Source organism: Somniosus microcephalus, chromosome 1 (assembly GCF_052327205.1).
Source record: "Somniosus microcephalus isolate GS21.2 chromosome 1, FLI_Smic_1.0, whole genome shotgun sequence".
Classification (NCBI taxonomy): domain Eukaryota; kingdom Metazoa; phylum Chordata; class Chondrichthyes; order Squaliformes; family Somniosidae; genus Somniosus; species Somniosus microcephalus.
This window is the reverse complement of record NC_140987.1, coordinates 101,680,968-101,696,953: the sequence shown is the minus strand read 5'-3', so window position 1 is coordinate 101,696,953 and position 15,986 is coordinate 101,680,968. Positions and strand designations below refer to the sequence as shown.

Sequence of the window (15,986 nt, the reverse complement as noted above, 5' to 3'; positions counted from 1 at the left end):
GTTCTGCGCTTAAAAACATCAATCTAGTCTAAATTGAAGTATGCATTATATAATGGAGTTTTTAGGAAAATTATATATATATATTTAAAGTACTGTACAAACAAAAACATTCCATTAAGCAAAGCACCTTCAAAAATACTGCGGATGTTGGTCATTCGTCAGATTGCCCAGAATTAATTTGTGACTAAACACCAATACCGCAAACATCTGTCTGAATTTGACCAACTTTATTTGATCCATCTCTATTTTAATGCGGTGTTTTTCCCCTCTGTGGCATTTTACAATCTGTTTGTAACCATTAATCATCATTTCCCCTTAGGTTCACAACTGTGACAAGCCACTGTTTTATTTCTTAATTAAAATCACATCTTTATACAATCACAGACTTCAAACACTGTCAATTGTAGTACAAATAGTGCTAACAGAGACTTAATTATTCTGTAACGGAGAGCCAAGCTTCTAAAATAACATGTATTTGTTTTGTCTGTGGAGAGCAAGGGGTAATGGGAGCAGCAGTAAATCCAAACACTGGTAACTGGATGGGTCAGAGATAGAGTCGCAGAGGGAAAGTCACAAGCTTGGACATGACTTAAAAGGGAATGGGAAGCATAAAAATTGGGAGAAAATCTCACTCCATATGCTTGACTGTCTTTTTGTCATGCAGTCCATAAACCCTGTAGTCAGACACTCAAGCTACATTCTGAAGGTACAGATTTTCTTCATCTTGTGGATTTTGAAAGGTGCATCTCTAGCAGCATGGCTGAATCTCTGGCTAAAGAATTTGACACTGTCTTATTGGATAGGGAGGCAGTCAAGCAGATTATGAAAAAAATACCCCCACCAGACAAATGGCTGATGGGAACGACTTGAATCAAGCAAGAAGAGGGATGGGAATCAAGTGAGAGGTAGGATGGGCCTAATGCAGGGAGCTGAACAGTAGTGGCGAGCACAGAGTGTGACCAATAACGTATCAACAATGATCAGCATTCTTTAAGTGCTTTAGTACTTGTATGACATTAACTTTAAATGTCAGTGACAGCAATCAATTACTTGATGTAACCATTCCAACTGCAGTCTCAATGGAAATTTGTAAATAAACGTTTCTGCTAGTTATATCAGCATAATCCAGGCAGAATCAACCAAACTAGCACAAAAGATCAGGGAATTGTAAACGTAAGTGAGTTACATCCAAAACCACTTACATTCGTGTTTTCTGCTGGTTTAACATTCAATTTGCCCGAATCAGGCCTTGCCCACAAATTGGCCAGACCCCCCCCCCCACACCCCGTCAAAATTGTGAGATTCTGCCATTTCACTGGTTAGGGGAGGCTCTTTTTAAAAAAAAAAAAAAGCGCAATTTGAAGACATGCAGGCACATTTTAAAAGTTCTAATTTACTAAGAAACTGACTAGTGTACACCAATGAAACTATTAAATGGTTCAGTGTAGCTTTTTTTAAAAAGACATTTTCAGGTGATTTTAAGTCAGGTTACCCACAGATGGAGAATTGAACATGGATTTAAAATGCTTAGTTTTTGTGATAGACCCATTTTCAGCTGTATTAATAAAACTGCACCAGGTTACCACTCTTAAATACATCAAGGAATATTTTTAATGGGGGAAAAAAAAAAGGATTGTTCTATTACGCTGCCCGATTGTGCTGGTTCATTGAAGAGTGCAAGTTTGTGATTATGCAAATGAATTTTATTGGAAATTTGAACTATAACCTAACCAGCGCAATTTCAAGCGCCTTTTGGGTGCAATTATATAACTGCGCAAAAAGTGGAAACTCTACCCCAAGTTAGTAAATCCTCAGGGTTAAAGAGTTATATGATTCTAATTCTTGAAGGAATGTTGTCACCCAAATTTCTCCAAGCCCTGAAGCCATTTATAAACACAAAATGCCTTCTGCATCAGTGGCACATCAAGTTATATGACCAAAAGAGCCCCCAGCTCTTCCAAACAAACACATTATTCTTCAAAAAGAGGCAATTTCCATTTAAATAACTCATTTCAGAGCAGTAGTTACATTAAATCCCTTTAGAGTAGATGAATTGCTATGTTGGCAAAGAGCAAGTGATGTAATGCATTGCACAAAGTGAGTGTAGCTTAGTAATGTGTCAAAATACTGTAGCAACGATTTACTGAGCAAACTATTTTCTGGCAAAAAGCCAGTTGCCTTCACTGTGTAGATGGCAGCATAGTCATGCTACTTAAAAAGCATTGATCCCTCATTACTGGCGATGCTAGTTCAGAGTATAATCATTGGATAATGGTTAGCTTTGTATATGGTGATATAATCCTGATGCACTTTCCTTACTCTGTTTACATTAATTCATTGCATGTCAAGTGCTTTGAAATTAAAACATGTAAGGTGCTATAAGAATGCAAATCCCTTTCTTATACAAGCTTTCCTACAGCATATATTGGGGGAGGAATTCCCACCTTGTCACCACCCGTTTGTGCCCTATCCTGGTGAAAAATGGCAGCTGCCACTCTAACGCCCTTCTCTGGCGTGAGACTCGAAGACCGCAATTTTGGCGAGGGACTTAGTGCTGCCAATAGCATGCTGACCCAGGAGATGTAAATGAAGAGAGGTTGACGTGCACGCCGACTTAATGTCACCTTTGTGAACTTCAATCTGAGCACTGAGTTCGGCGCTAGGTCCTAAGCTCGCTCTGAAAAGCGAGTGTTCAGCAGACTGACAAGATGCTGTCAGCACTTCTTAAAAGGGACACACACATCTTTCAGCAAAGTTTGAATTTAAGTTTTTGGACCACAAAGCAAACTTTCCAATCCAACTTTATACATCTATCCATCCAATGAAGTCAAGAAATCAACTCATCACCCAGGTGTATTCTCTTAGTGACCGTCTTGTGTGTGCCTTTGCCTATCCTACTGATGTCCCGCAGTGCTACCTCAGTGGCTGCAGCATGGCTGGTGGAAGGCTGCTGACTTTCAGTGGGGGACACTGCAGATGGCCTTGCTGGTCGACCTTGAGGAGCTGGGAGTATGAAATCGGGTGACTGTTTCTTCTTCTTCACTCTCCTCTCCTTGGTCAACCACCGTCTGGGCAGGCTGTATTTTTTGGGTGTGTGAAATAAGGAAGGCACAAGGGTGGAGTTGTGGTGAGAGGAGGGCGGGAAAGCAAGAGGTGCATGTGAGGAGGAGGATAATGTAGAACATCTGTATCCTTTCAACCTCGCCACTGACCAATGGCTCAGCCATGCCCCTGCCAAGAATGGCCAGCGCCGTCTCCTCCAAGGGGGTGAGGTGAAGCTAGGAATGGGAGTTGTGCTTCGTGATTGGTACAGATTGTTGGTAGGTGAGTGATTGGGGCTGGGTTGGGGGGTGGAGGGGAGCCGTGCATGGAGAAGTGGGTGAGGCTAGTGGTGCAGTTAGTAGGAGACAGCTTTTGAAGATGCATTCACTGACCTTGACCACTGGTCTGAGGACATGAAGCTCCATTGGGCACTGGAGCCATATTGTGGGGGAAGGAGGGAACACTGCCGGCAATGACAGCCTTGGTGATCTGGTCCCACATTGTTCTTTCTGGAGGGCCTCCTGGCCCCTGTGGTTAGAAGAGTTCTCTTGCAGTGCTGACCCCCCTGCACAAAGCTAGCGTGCGAGACCCTGGGTGCCCCTTCCCTGGCTTGCTGTGCCATTTGTGTTAGCGCTGAAACACTTTTCCCATTACTTTTAAGCTGTGGAAGGCAATTCAGTTTTAAGAGCTTAAAACTCCCATTTGGGAATTCTTTTTAACGTTAATCCTCCCCCCGCCCCCCAGAGGACAGTTAAGTTGTAAGGGCTGAAAACTGCCTATTTACATGATTTTTACTTTTTTCATTTCAGAAGGCAGTTCCCCTTTAAGAGACCGAACTGCTTTCGGAAATAACAGCCTCACTTTAAGAGAAGGCTGTTCCTGCTGCACTGGCACTACGACGGGGCCTCCTGCTGGGATGAATGCCACCAGAGCAGCGTTGCACAGTAAGTTTAATGCTGGGCTAATGTTAATTAGCCACCAGCGCCAATTTATCAGTCCTGTCAGGGCCACCATTTTTGGCAGCCGTCAACACCGGCCCATGGTGTTATCTGCAGGTTTGTACCGATATCCAATTTCTAGGCCCGAGTGCGCTTTCTCTCATCCTTCTGAGCACTTTCTCCCAGCTAAAAGACCCTAAATACACTCTCAAAAGCAACCAAATCATTATACTTTTGAGTCTTATTTTGAGCTCGTTTACAATAATTATGACCAGTCAAGACTCTGCAATTTTAATTTCTTTTGCACTCTGAAGTTTCAAAGTGCTGTTTGCAGCACTTACACTAATAGCCAGTTTTCCTTTATAGATAAAAAAAATCATATCTGCGTGCTTACCCGGAGTTCTGATTAATCTAATTAGATTCAATTACTCCTCTGACTGGGGTGAACCCATTGTATTCAGAAACTTTATGGCAGTAGTAAACGTTAAGTTTAAACATGTGTTCACTTTTCATTTTAAAAACACACTACATCTGGAGTCAAGGAACTAAATATTCACAAACTACACAACTCATTCGTGAGACATTAAACTGAAACAAGCCTTTGAGTTTAGTGCTGCATTCTTTCCATTCTCATCAATATTTTTAAGGCAGAGGTAGATAGATTCTTGATAAGCAAGGGGGTGAAAGGTTATCAGGGGTAGGCGGGAATGTGGAGTAATCAGATCAGCCATGATCTTATTAAAACGGAGCAGGCTCGAAGGGCCGAGTGTCCTACTCCTGCTCCTAATTCGTATCTTCATATCTCTCCAAATGGGAGACAACTCACATGATGCAATTGTGGGGGTGGAGAGAGCCAGATAAAAGAGAGAATGGTTGAAGTGTTAGAGACTATGGGAGTAATTTTAACCCCCAGAAACGGGTGGGTTTGGGTCAGGTGAGATGTTAAAAATCTTAAACAAGAATCCAACCCGCTTACATCTGGTTTTAACACAGGCAGGACGAGGGGTGAGCGACCAATCTGCTCTCAGGAGGCAGGTCGGACATTGAAACCTTTTAAAAAGGAGGCTACATGCCTTCATTTTAACAGTGATTCTATTTTTAAACTCATGTTGGCAGGTAAAAGGAGACAAGAAGGGCCGGATCCATCAGATATGTGCCTTTACTGCACTGCTTGTGGGCTAGGAGGCACAACAGTGTTTCTTCCAGGCCCAACAAGGTAACCTGTAAACACCCAACCCCCGACCTCTCCCGACAGCCCTCACCACCAACCCCCACAATCACCTACCCGAGATCTGTCTCTTCCCGATCCGCCTTCGATCGCCCCCCCCGTGATCCCCAACCCCCCCCCCCATCTCTTCCCAGATCGCCAACTCTTCTCCAGTTACCCCTGACCTCCCCAGCCATGCTCTACCCACACTCCCCGCGATCTCTACCCCAACACCACAAAACTTATCTGCTCCTGCGCTGCAGTCTTATCTGGAATGTTCCCAGTCCAACAGGCAGCCAAGCCTGTCCACCAGGCTGGCTTCCAGGCAGGGAATCAGTTTAAAAAACAAACCACGCAGGCCATGGAGTCAAAACTCCACAGCGTTCGCCCAGCCATAATCATAATTCCTTCCCCCACACCCCCCCACCCAACCGAGTAAATATCAGGGCCGATGATATTTTTTAAACATTTGAACAGAATTACCCCCAGTACCAGTTCAAGCTGATGGAACGAAAGCCTCCTCTGTCTTGTTAGCTATAATGGGCTATGTAAAGTGCATTTAATAAGAACTGTGAAACACTTTATTCTACTGATGGAATGGAGTAAACGGTTTCATAACTCCCTCTTCATTCAGGAGGCAAGGGGCAAATTTTCCTCTTCAACACCCAGGTGCAAGAGCTGGGTGGCTTGTAAGCATTTACTGCACATATGGGCACAAGCTCACAATTTTTTGGTCTGTTAATTAAAGGACTAGAAACTGTGAGTAGCTTGTGCCCAAATGCGTGAGAAGCACGCCGGTCAGCCCAAGCTCTTATGCTTAGGTGAAGAGGGGGAAATTTGCTTGAATGCGTCTTTTAGAGTAGATTACAATGGACACCCTGTTGTTCCGTCACGCCCAGGTATAGATCAGTTCTCTTAACTAGCATCAGAAAAAGTTAGCGTTTGTGTTGAAATACTCAGTTTCATTTTTTATATCATTGAATGTAGAATTGTTAATATTGGTAAAACATTAGAAGTGAAAAGCAGTGCAGCTCACAATTGTCAGGAGTGACTCCAATTTAAATCTTGTGATATACCCGGAACTGGGTTACAAAATCAATTAGCAAAGTGGCCCTTCACACCGAGACCTGGACTGATGGAATGAAAGTCTCCTCTGTGTGAACTGTAATAGCCCTATGTGAAATGGATTTGGGCCATTTCAAATCAGTTCATAATGCAAAACTAGCACAAATAGGCAATCTCAGTTTCACAGGATATCTCGGGAGGAAAATAGAAAACTGTTGCAGTAAGATGTAGGTTTTAAATGTGGGGTCTGTAAGGGAGTCTTAAGAGGTTCGCAAGGTCAGATTTCTGGTCTGACCTTGCGAACCCCTTAAGATTTTTGGTGTCAAATATACCAGAGAGAGAGCAGTGTCTTGCAAATTCAGTATTCTATACTTTTTCTGTAGTTGTTGGCTTACGAGCACTGAATGACTATTCAGTAGTTGCATATTTGCGTGAAATTATTACTTACATGACGATGAGGTTAGCAGTGCCTGAATTCTCCCGCAGCAATTCATTCAATCTGATCTGTCGATATGTCTAAAATGGAAATAATAAAATAGCACATATTTCCAACTATTTAACACATCATATAGTGCAATTATTTGAATGGACATTATCTCTACAGAGCCTAGATTACTGGGAGCACACATCAGGAACTGTATTCAGAAAATCAGCCCTAAAATAGGTTGGGCCTCGAGGTAAATACTCCAAACGTGAAGCAGCATGTCTGTATCATGAAGGACTCTGCAAGCCCACGTCATGATATTGCACGTGGCTACATCACAAAACATCTTTTATGGATCATTAACATCCTCCCAACCAGCATTGCACAATACTACTCAACTAACGTTATAAACTGAAAAATACAATTATTCTCATTATCAACTGCAGACCTTCTCTCAATACTGCAATTATTTGAAACACTTGTACAGGAAACTTTGTGCTATCCGGCACCGACGGGACCGAGCTGTTGCCGTTCCCTCAAAACTGCCGGACACACCAGCGTTAATGTTGAAGCATACGGAGCTTTTCATCTCCGTATCTGACAACAAACACTGTTGCTTAGCAACAGCTTCTAAACAGTCAGCCCGTACCTTGGAAGCATCTCTGTAGCTTAGCAACAGCTTCAGAGAGACTTTCCAGAGCCTGACTGTTGGAAAAAAAAAGCCACGAGAAGAAAAAAAACCTAACAAAACGGCTCCTGATTTTTGCCGGTGGCTCGAGCTTGCCGGACACTTAGCCTCCGGATAACAAAGTTTCCTGTAATACTTCTTGTGAATGTCTTTGCAGGACCAGATCCAAGTTTAGTTCAAATCCACAAAACAACTAGGACCAGCATAAAGCTTTGAAAGAATCCTTGGCAAACAAAAACTATCCACTATTATTAAGTTTTACTAACCAAACTAGAATCACAATGCTAATTGGAAGTAGGCAGCAAACCTACTGGCACTTTTAACATGAGCCAAAGATCTTAGCTATAATTATACATAGAAAAATTGATATTTGATATACTGATGCATGCAATGAACCTTATTCCAGTCTACACAAAAATTCTTGTACAATGTTTAGACTCACTACTCAACAAGATTGGTAAGGAGTCTCGCATGTTTTCTATTTTATAATTAAATTACTGTGGTCTGACATGAATTGGTCTGCCAGATGTTACTTCAATTGAGAAATAAATGTGAAGGACCAAGGCTAATAGTCCAAGATATCATGAAGATTGAAATGATTGGGAGAAAAATAAAGTACAACTCAGAAGTGATTAGGTGATGCAAGCTTACAAAGACATGTAAAAATATTTTGAGGTCCTAGGGAAGGAAGAGGAAAGGAAGGTCCAAGAGAGGAGTTAGAAGAGTCTCTACCAATATTCAAGTCTTACAGACTTGTGCTTTACAGAAAGGTGGGAAACTTTGATGGGAAGTGTTTGGAATGAGAGGGCTTTGATGGGAAGTGTTTGGAATGAGAGGGGGAAACGGATTCCTGTAGGCAGATTTAATAAATGGAGATGATGAGGGAATTCTATTTTAAGGGCAGAGAAGAGTGAGTCAAAGAATGTTGAGAGATGAGGAAGAACCATGGGCAAAGTCGAAGGCAAGAGTTAATAGCTGTGGCTTGTTTTAGTTTTGACTGGTTGCAAATTGGTTAATGGTACAGTCATCACAATAACAAAGAAAACCAGAGACCAGCGTCATACCTCGAAAACAAGTGAACATGTGTTACATAAACAAAATTTAACAGAAGAACGAAGCAGGGAAGGGCAGCAATAGTCCAGGGGTGAGAGAAACACTCTCAATTTTACAAGCTTGAGTTCCTCAAAAGGGACTTGGCCCTTAGTTACTCTCAAAATCTTGAGAACCAGAGGAGAGTGGAGATATTTTATTTTACGCAGCGAGGTATGATGATCTGGAATGCACTGCCCGAATAGGCGGTGGAAGCAGATTCAATAGTAACTTTTAAAAGGGAACTGGAGAAATACCCGAATAGGAAAAATTTGCAGGGGTATGGGGAAAGAGCGGGCGTGTGGGACAAACTGGATAGCTCTTTCAAAGATCCAACACAGGCATGAAGGGCTCCTTCTGTGCTGTTATGATTCTATGAATGTCCTATTTTATGTGATGGGTACATGGGTAAGCAGACAGGCAAGTGGATCGAGAAGAATTCCTCAGATTGTTTTTAACCTCTGGACAAAATGCTAACCTCTGCATATAGTGGACACTTCTGACCAATTTTCAATATATTGGGCATCACAATTATGATTAATACACCAGATTTAGTCAGAATTTTCTAATCAGTCCAGACATTGTACATGTACAACAGATGTCAGCTGTGCTCAGTTGATAACACACTCACCTCGGAGTCAGAAGGTTGTGGGTTCCAGTCCCACCCCAGAGACTTGAGCACAAAAATCTAGGCCGACACTCCAGTGCAGTACTGAGGGAGTGCTGCACTGTCGGAGGGGTCAGCTTTCAGATGAGTCATTAAACCGAGGCCCCGTCTGCTCTCTGAGACGGACATAAAATATCCCATGGCACTATTAAGAGCAGGGGAGTTATCCCCGGTGTCCTGGCCAATATTTATCCCTCAATCAACATCACTAAAATGTTCTTTTTATCTTTCTTGGGGGGAGGCACGATCGAGGTCTCATGATCATTGTTGGTAAGGAATACTGGAGCAGGCACGTTGTCTGTGGGTATGCAGACTGGCAGCCACGGATTAGTGCAGCTTTCCTCCGTAGACTATTTTGTTCAAAAACAACAGCAGAGCTCAGCTGCAGTGATCACACACCTGACAACTAGGCCGGCACTGATGAGGCAAGAATTATATTGACTGTGGATGAAAGGCCACATTCTATTGAGAAGGTGCCAGCTTGTCTTGTTTAAAACTTGCAAACTTTGGTTGTGTGTTTCATTCTGCATTTGCCTGTTTCCACCGTGTACTTTTGGGTTTAAGTCTAAGTGATATGGTGACAAAGCAGTTCAAACAATTCCAAAAAGGTGCAGAAACCTTCATTCTGTAGATCTCAAGCTCATTATCCGTGATCCTCCATGGTTCCTCCTCCTTCATTTTCTCAGATGCTTCTTGTTCTTTGTCATCCTCGTGAAGTCTGAATGGTTCAATCATTTCTTCAAAAGCTGTAATACTGTTAAATACAAACTAATTCAGTAAAAAGCTTGCACAACATTTTGCTGCAATACTGAATTTATTCCAACAGTCATGGCCAGCAACTTGTACAGTTACAAAAATTAATCAATTGGATTATAATCAGAAAATGGTCAGGATTTAGTGACTTTTTAATGCTTTTAGGACCAGTAATTAATTATGCTCCAGGCTCTGATCATTCTGAAATCTACTTAGCCACAAAGTCACTTACTTGTCTTTGCTTGGCTTAGTGTTCATATCCCCGATAACGGTGATGTCTGAAAAATCTATCCTGAATTTGCTGAGTAAAGTGGCCATTCTGAAAGTCAATTATAAAGGTTATTTAATTAGTGACAGTATCATCATATTCAAATTGCAAAATAAATGCTAGTAGTGAAGCTTCTCACTGCCACTTTTAAGGAAATTCCTGCAGGCAGGGTCATCGCCTGAAAATTTGCCCCTTCCATGCAGAAACATGCTCCCTATAATAATGTCCCCTAGTCTTTGTGCTTGCAGCAATTATCAGAATCAACATTAAGACATCTGTCCTCGTTATAGTTGTTTCAGAAAGTCTTGCAATGGAATACCAGTGATGTGAAATGGAAGGCATATTTATGCACTCAATACACAAGCTGGTACTAAACGGTTACACATCTGTTACCTACATGCTGTACAAGTTATCTCTGAAAATTTACTTGGATCCTTAGACATTATCATCTAACAGATGAACGATGAAAATAGAACCAGATGTCTACTATTAACACATTTGTAAGCACACATGCATGTAGCGTTTTAGTTTTGCTAACATCAATAAAATTACATACGTCCTCCTGTCGTGGTCTATCCTGTTTATTTTTCCACCGATGAATACTCTGATCTTGCAATCTTTCCACTTCTTCTTGGTAGTGAGAAGATACGGGATAAGTAGTGTCAGACCTATCAAGGCAGAAAACTGTTGACACATCAACTAACCCAAAACTTTCCTTTCCGCCTCATTTCCAAAATAGAACTTAGCAAACAACAAAAAAAAAACTGGGAACTATTACCCTTCTGTGACCAGTTTATTTGTACAACTTAAAGGAAATGAATTGCAGAACAAAAGTTATACCTCCATCATCGAAAAGCCACCAGACGTCAATAGTCCCTTTGCCCTGTTTCTTCTGGAACTGAGAGCTGGCCTGAAGCAGCTTCTGGTCAGTCATGTTCAAAGGCACGGATGGATCTTTAACCTCTAAAAAGTTTCACGGAAAATTAAGCATTCCAAAAAAGTGAAAGTCATTGTAATCAATAATTAGAGTGTAACATGGCAAGTCATTTCAAAAAGGGGGAAGTTAGTAGTACACAGCAATTCAAGTTTTAGAGAACCAGAAACAAATATATAAATTTGTATTTTCTGCTTATTTTACTTGATGGCCCGTTTTCAAGAAAAATAAAGGCAATGATCCAGGACACTTTCTTTATGTGGCATAAACATGTGCATGAATTTTATTTTACCAGGTCAGGCAAATCCCCTCCCCCCCCCCCCCCCCCAAAAAAAAATCCTTATTTTACTCTCACCCCAAATTTGCTCATTAGCATTTCACCCCCCCCCCAAATTCTAACATTAGCAAATCACCCAAATATAAAGGCATGCAGCAGCTATATCTTTTATAGATTTCTCAAATGGACTGATCATAAAAAGGCACATAGTGACTCTGGTTAATGGAAGAGCTCTCAATTTTAGGTCTTGCAAGTGCCAGTATATGCCATCACTACATGGTCAGTGCTTGTATTCATCTGGATGATTGAATTCTATTAAACATAAATAAATTATTCAAGTTCCTGGACCAAGACTGTTGATATTATATATTTTTTTGTCTTGTAAATAAGACATTTTTTTTTTTTTTTTTTAAATGAAAGGATTACATGGCACAGTCACTATCATACAGAATAAGATTTGTATTTTTTGAACACTTAATAGGGTTTTACTGTCAATAGGAGGGGGAAAATTATTCCTGGGTCAATCACCTACCACTGATTTGAGACAGTAGGGTTACAATTCAACTTTCCAATGTGCTTCGGAACAGAATGAGCAACCTCTTTCCAGTGATGGATACCATAGTAAAGCTAAACTTCATTCTGCTTGCCATATGAAAAAGGGAGGCACTCTCTGGCAATATAAAATCCCCCCTCCCCAATTCATAAAAAGTAAAACAACAATCCCATCCTCTTTTCTCTCCAACACAAACACACCCGATTTAAAAAAACACAATAAAGGATTATGCATACTTTACTATAATGGCTTGGAATATGATGTTGCAAACTACAAACACTACAGAACTAATTGGGAAGCTACTGTTTTAATGGAGTTTCAACACAAGGCATTTTTAGCTTCTTGTACAATTTAAAATTATTGTAAGCATAGCAAAAGGTAGCAACAAATACAAATGCATATTAGTTGGTCTGTCTCTGAAAGAGAAAAACAGGTTTCCATTTGAATGTAGTCCTTTGTCATTTCTGATAAAGGGTTATGCCTGAAAACATCAACACGTGCTTCCATGTACTGATTGAGCTGCTTTATATTTTCAATATTTTCTGTTTTTATTTCCAATACTCAAATCTTCCTTTTTACCTTGGTTTAAAATAAAACTGTGACTTTAGAAAGTTATCACAGAACTTGTGTTGAGCTGTTGGGTTGCTATGAGCTGGCACTGTTATTCAGCTATTTAGAATTGTGCAGCTGAAGTGTTCAAGCAGGAATTGCAAACATTAAAAAAAGAATCAGCACCAGCTAATACTTTGGGGGGGGGGGGGGGGGGGGGGGTGCAGAGCTTTGTGCAAACAAAGTTCAACTCTGAGGTATTTAAAACAAAAGAAAAACTTACAACATATACAATGGTGCAAACAAAAGGCAAAATGAAAATTCTGGTTTCTAGCACAACTTAAATAATGATTAAACAAATAATGAAATGAAAACAAAAGATGGGATGCCTGCCTTTTTTCAAGAGTGGCTGTGTTGACGCCTTGCCATCATCTTCTTCATCTGCGTTATTTCAAAACAACCAATAAAGTAAAAGTTAACTTCAAATGCATCACTGGATGTAAACAAAAAGTAAACATTAATTAGCTGGTTTAGAATGGTGAGATGAATTAAGTTCTGAACATTAGTTTAGTGCTCGAAGGATTTGTGAAAAAATTAATGAATGAATGAACCCAAAGTTGTCGGTTTAATATTTAATTGTGCTGCATTACTTTGTTAACTTGGCCCAAGCACCAGCTCACATCTCCTGCAAAAGCCTGTTTGCTCAGAAAGCCATCAGCTATTTCAGACGATAGTTTATATCTGTGGTGGGGAAAAATTTATATCTCTGGTGGAGAAAAATTAATTGAGCTACAAACCATTTAGTAACAGTAATCCTTGAATATCTTTAATAAACTGGTTTCTCCTCCCCTCATCTCCAATTTTCTCTCATCCTCTACTGTAGGCAGCGATTCAGACAGGGGTACGGAACCACATCGGCACCAATTTTCAGAAAACATGGGGCGGGTGGGGTAGAGAGAGTAACAGGACTGAGACATACTACACATGCAAAGCCAGACACAAAAATCACCCCTGCATGGAACTGGAAGTTTTTTATCCAGACTCTATCCTCTTATTTTTCCCTCTTCAACCATAATTCTGCACAGGTGGGCTGGCAACTTCTGGCAATAAGTCTACCAGAACAAGGCAAAGGTATTCACCTCAGCTTGCACCCAAAATGTCAGTGCTGAGGGAGTAGTTTCTCCTCCTGCTTCCTTTAAGTCAGCATATACAGGAATCAACAGGCCCTGGCAGGCCTCCCCAGGCAGAAGAGCGAGTGTGTGAGAAAATGTTTTATTGAACCATGGCAGTATCAGAGCCTTGACCACAACTTTATCTAGACAAGAAGTTAGTTGAAAATTGAATAAAATTTAGATAAAACCCCCCCAAACATTATGCTCAGATGAAAATAACATTAGAATGCAAGAATTGTTTTGTGTGTGTGGGTGACTGAGTAGTAGATTAGGTAGTGCCTTTAGAATGCAAGAAGACTGTTCAGCTATGGAACCACTCGAGAAAAATAGAGAGCCTGCTGTCATCTATAAAGGGAAGGTTTCACAAAGGTTAGGGATACCATTCAGTCTAGTTTCAGCCAGCATACGATGATGAGCTGCAAAACATTATTACCCAAAGGGAAGCAACTCTTCCTGCAATAGCTGGCAGTACACAATTATATTTACAAAGGACATTGATGTCTTGGTATTTCCCCGTGTCACCACCAGCTTTTATTCACAATTCATTCGAAAAATCTACCCTGAAGATTTTGCTGAGTCTACACGTCACAAGTGTACATTGAAACAAAAGTTAAATCGTAGACCACCGCCCAGATTTTCCGATGTGTGCTCAGTGTGTGAGGAACCTCACCTCATGTGAAGACTTGGAAAACCTATCCTCTACTGTTATCATATTAAACACCCGTTAAAATTCTGCAAAATAATTGATTGCCATTTTTGGCATTTGCCATTAGCTACGATAAACTGAAGCATTTAATGCGACATTTTAGCACCTCTCCATTCAATTGTAAAAAGGAGTTCAACATCTTATGTGGATTTATTATATGTAAATATCTTAAACCTACTTTAACAATACTAAATTTATAGAAAATTAACCATAGTTTCTTTTGTGGTCAATGCTTTGATCTAAAAGTTCCTAAAAATACATTAGACCAGAAATGCAAAATTGGTGTTTAGCGGTTAGGATCTTAAATGATTTTTAAAAAATCACATTAAATAATTTATTTAGAAAACAAATTGGCGTTTAATATATAGTGCATTACTCTGAAATAAAACTTTACAATCATTGATCTCACATCCTGATCTGTTGAAATTTTAGAATTTGCAACATTTAGAATAAAAACGTGTCACAGACGCCTAACCGAGAGGGGTAATTTATAAAACATTAAAAAATGAAGTCTCAGCACTGGAATTGCTGTTAAAAAGGTAGTGGCATTTTTTTCCCCATTGTATTAGACTTTCATATTATATATTTATGTTAACAATGAATACTAATGACATTAGAAGAACCAAACAAGAATGCAAGTGAATGCAATTACTAGCCAAATTCACTTAAACACCCTGGATTAACATTGGTGGGTGGTCAATCAGCTCCTCCATTGGTGTAGAATAACCTTTAGCTCAGTATTTCACACCAAACATTAAAGAGTTAAGCCTGCAATGATTTCTAGTTTGCTTTGTCAGTATATAAAAGATTCCATTGGGGGTGGGGTGGGGGCAGAGAGATCAGGGAGCCTTGTACAGAGAGCTTTCACTTCCCAGGATCAAAACAAAAAATCTTCCCACCCAACCCAAACTGTACAAGCTCTGCACTTTACCCTTGGAGAAATGTTGTTGGTTTTATATATGCAATGCCACCCATCCCGTGAGTACCGTATACTGATCATAACAGGCACAGAAGGGTTCAAGCATCAACTCATCTTCTATTTAGCTTTAAATGGAATCCCGTTTGGTGATGCTTGAGCCCTGCAATAACATGGTTTTTCTTTTGTATTACAAAAATATGAAGTGTGGCAAGCACAGCTGATAACATTGCTCAACGTGCTGTGGGAAAATGTTGTTCTTGCGAAGTACATGGTATCCGCTTGGCACTGCCATCGCTCTCTCTTCCTCCTTCTAACCTCATACTTGATGGCCTTGCAGGGATCAGTGGCTCATTGTGAGGACTGGCAAGCCTGGACCAACAACTACTTGATGATAAATCTATCTACAGTATATGCACGAATATGCTACATCAACTAAAACAAATCAGGAAATGACGTATCGCTTAAAAAAAGACAAACTTTTAAGGCAGCTGCCACAAATTAGACAGCTTTATTCACACTGGATAAATAAACTACATATCCCATGCTTACAGACATCAACTCAAGTGTTAACTTAAGATGGAGGTTCCATTAGTACAAAGGATACTCACATCTCCCTACCTCTGCTCCTCAAAAGTCTGTCAAGTTTTTGTGTTACATCAGACGACCCAGTAACAAAACTACATCTACTACTTACTGAGCCAGGATTATGGAACTAATCATTAGAGGACAGCTACT

At 40.5% G+C, this 15,986-nt stretch overlaps 1 protein-coding gene across 1 annotated transcript in view; it reads right to left on the bottom strand.

Annotated features, from left to right (window-relative positions):
- Positions 1–15,986, bottom strand: part of slc12a2 (solute carrier family 12 member 2) — a 244,971-nt gene that overhangs the window by 16,041 nt on the left and 212,944 nt on the right. Inside the window, 6 exon segments of the mRNA XM_085984420.1 lie at positions 6,701–6,768; positions 9,739–9,874; positions 10,106–10,192; positions 10,698–10,809; positions 10,982–11,104; positions 12,848–12,895. Coding sequence (XP_085840546.1) covers positions 6,701–6,768; positions 9,739–9,874; positions 10,106–10,192; positions 10,698–10,809; positions 10,982–11,104; positions 12,848–12,895 — 574 coding nt within the window.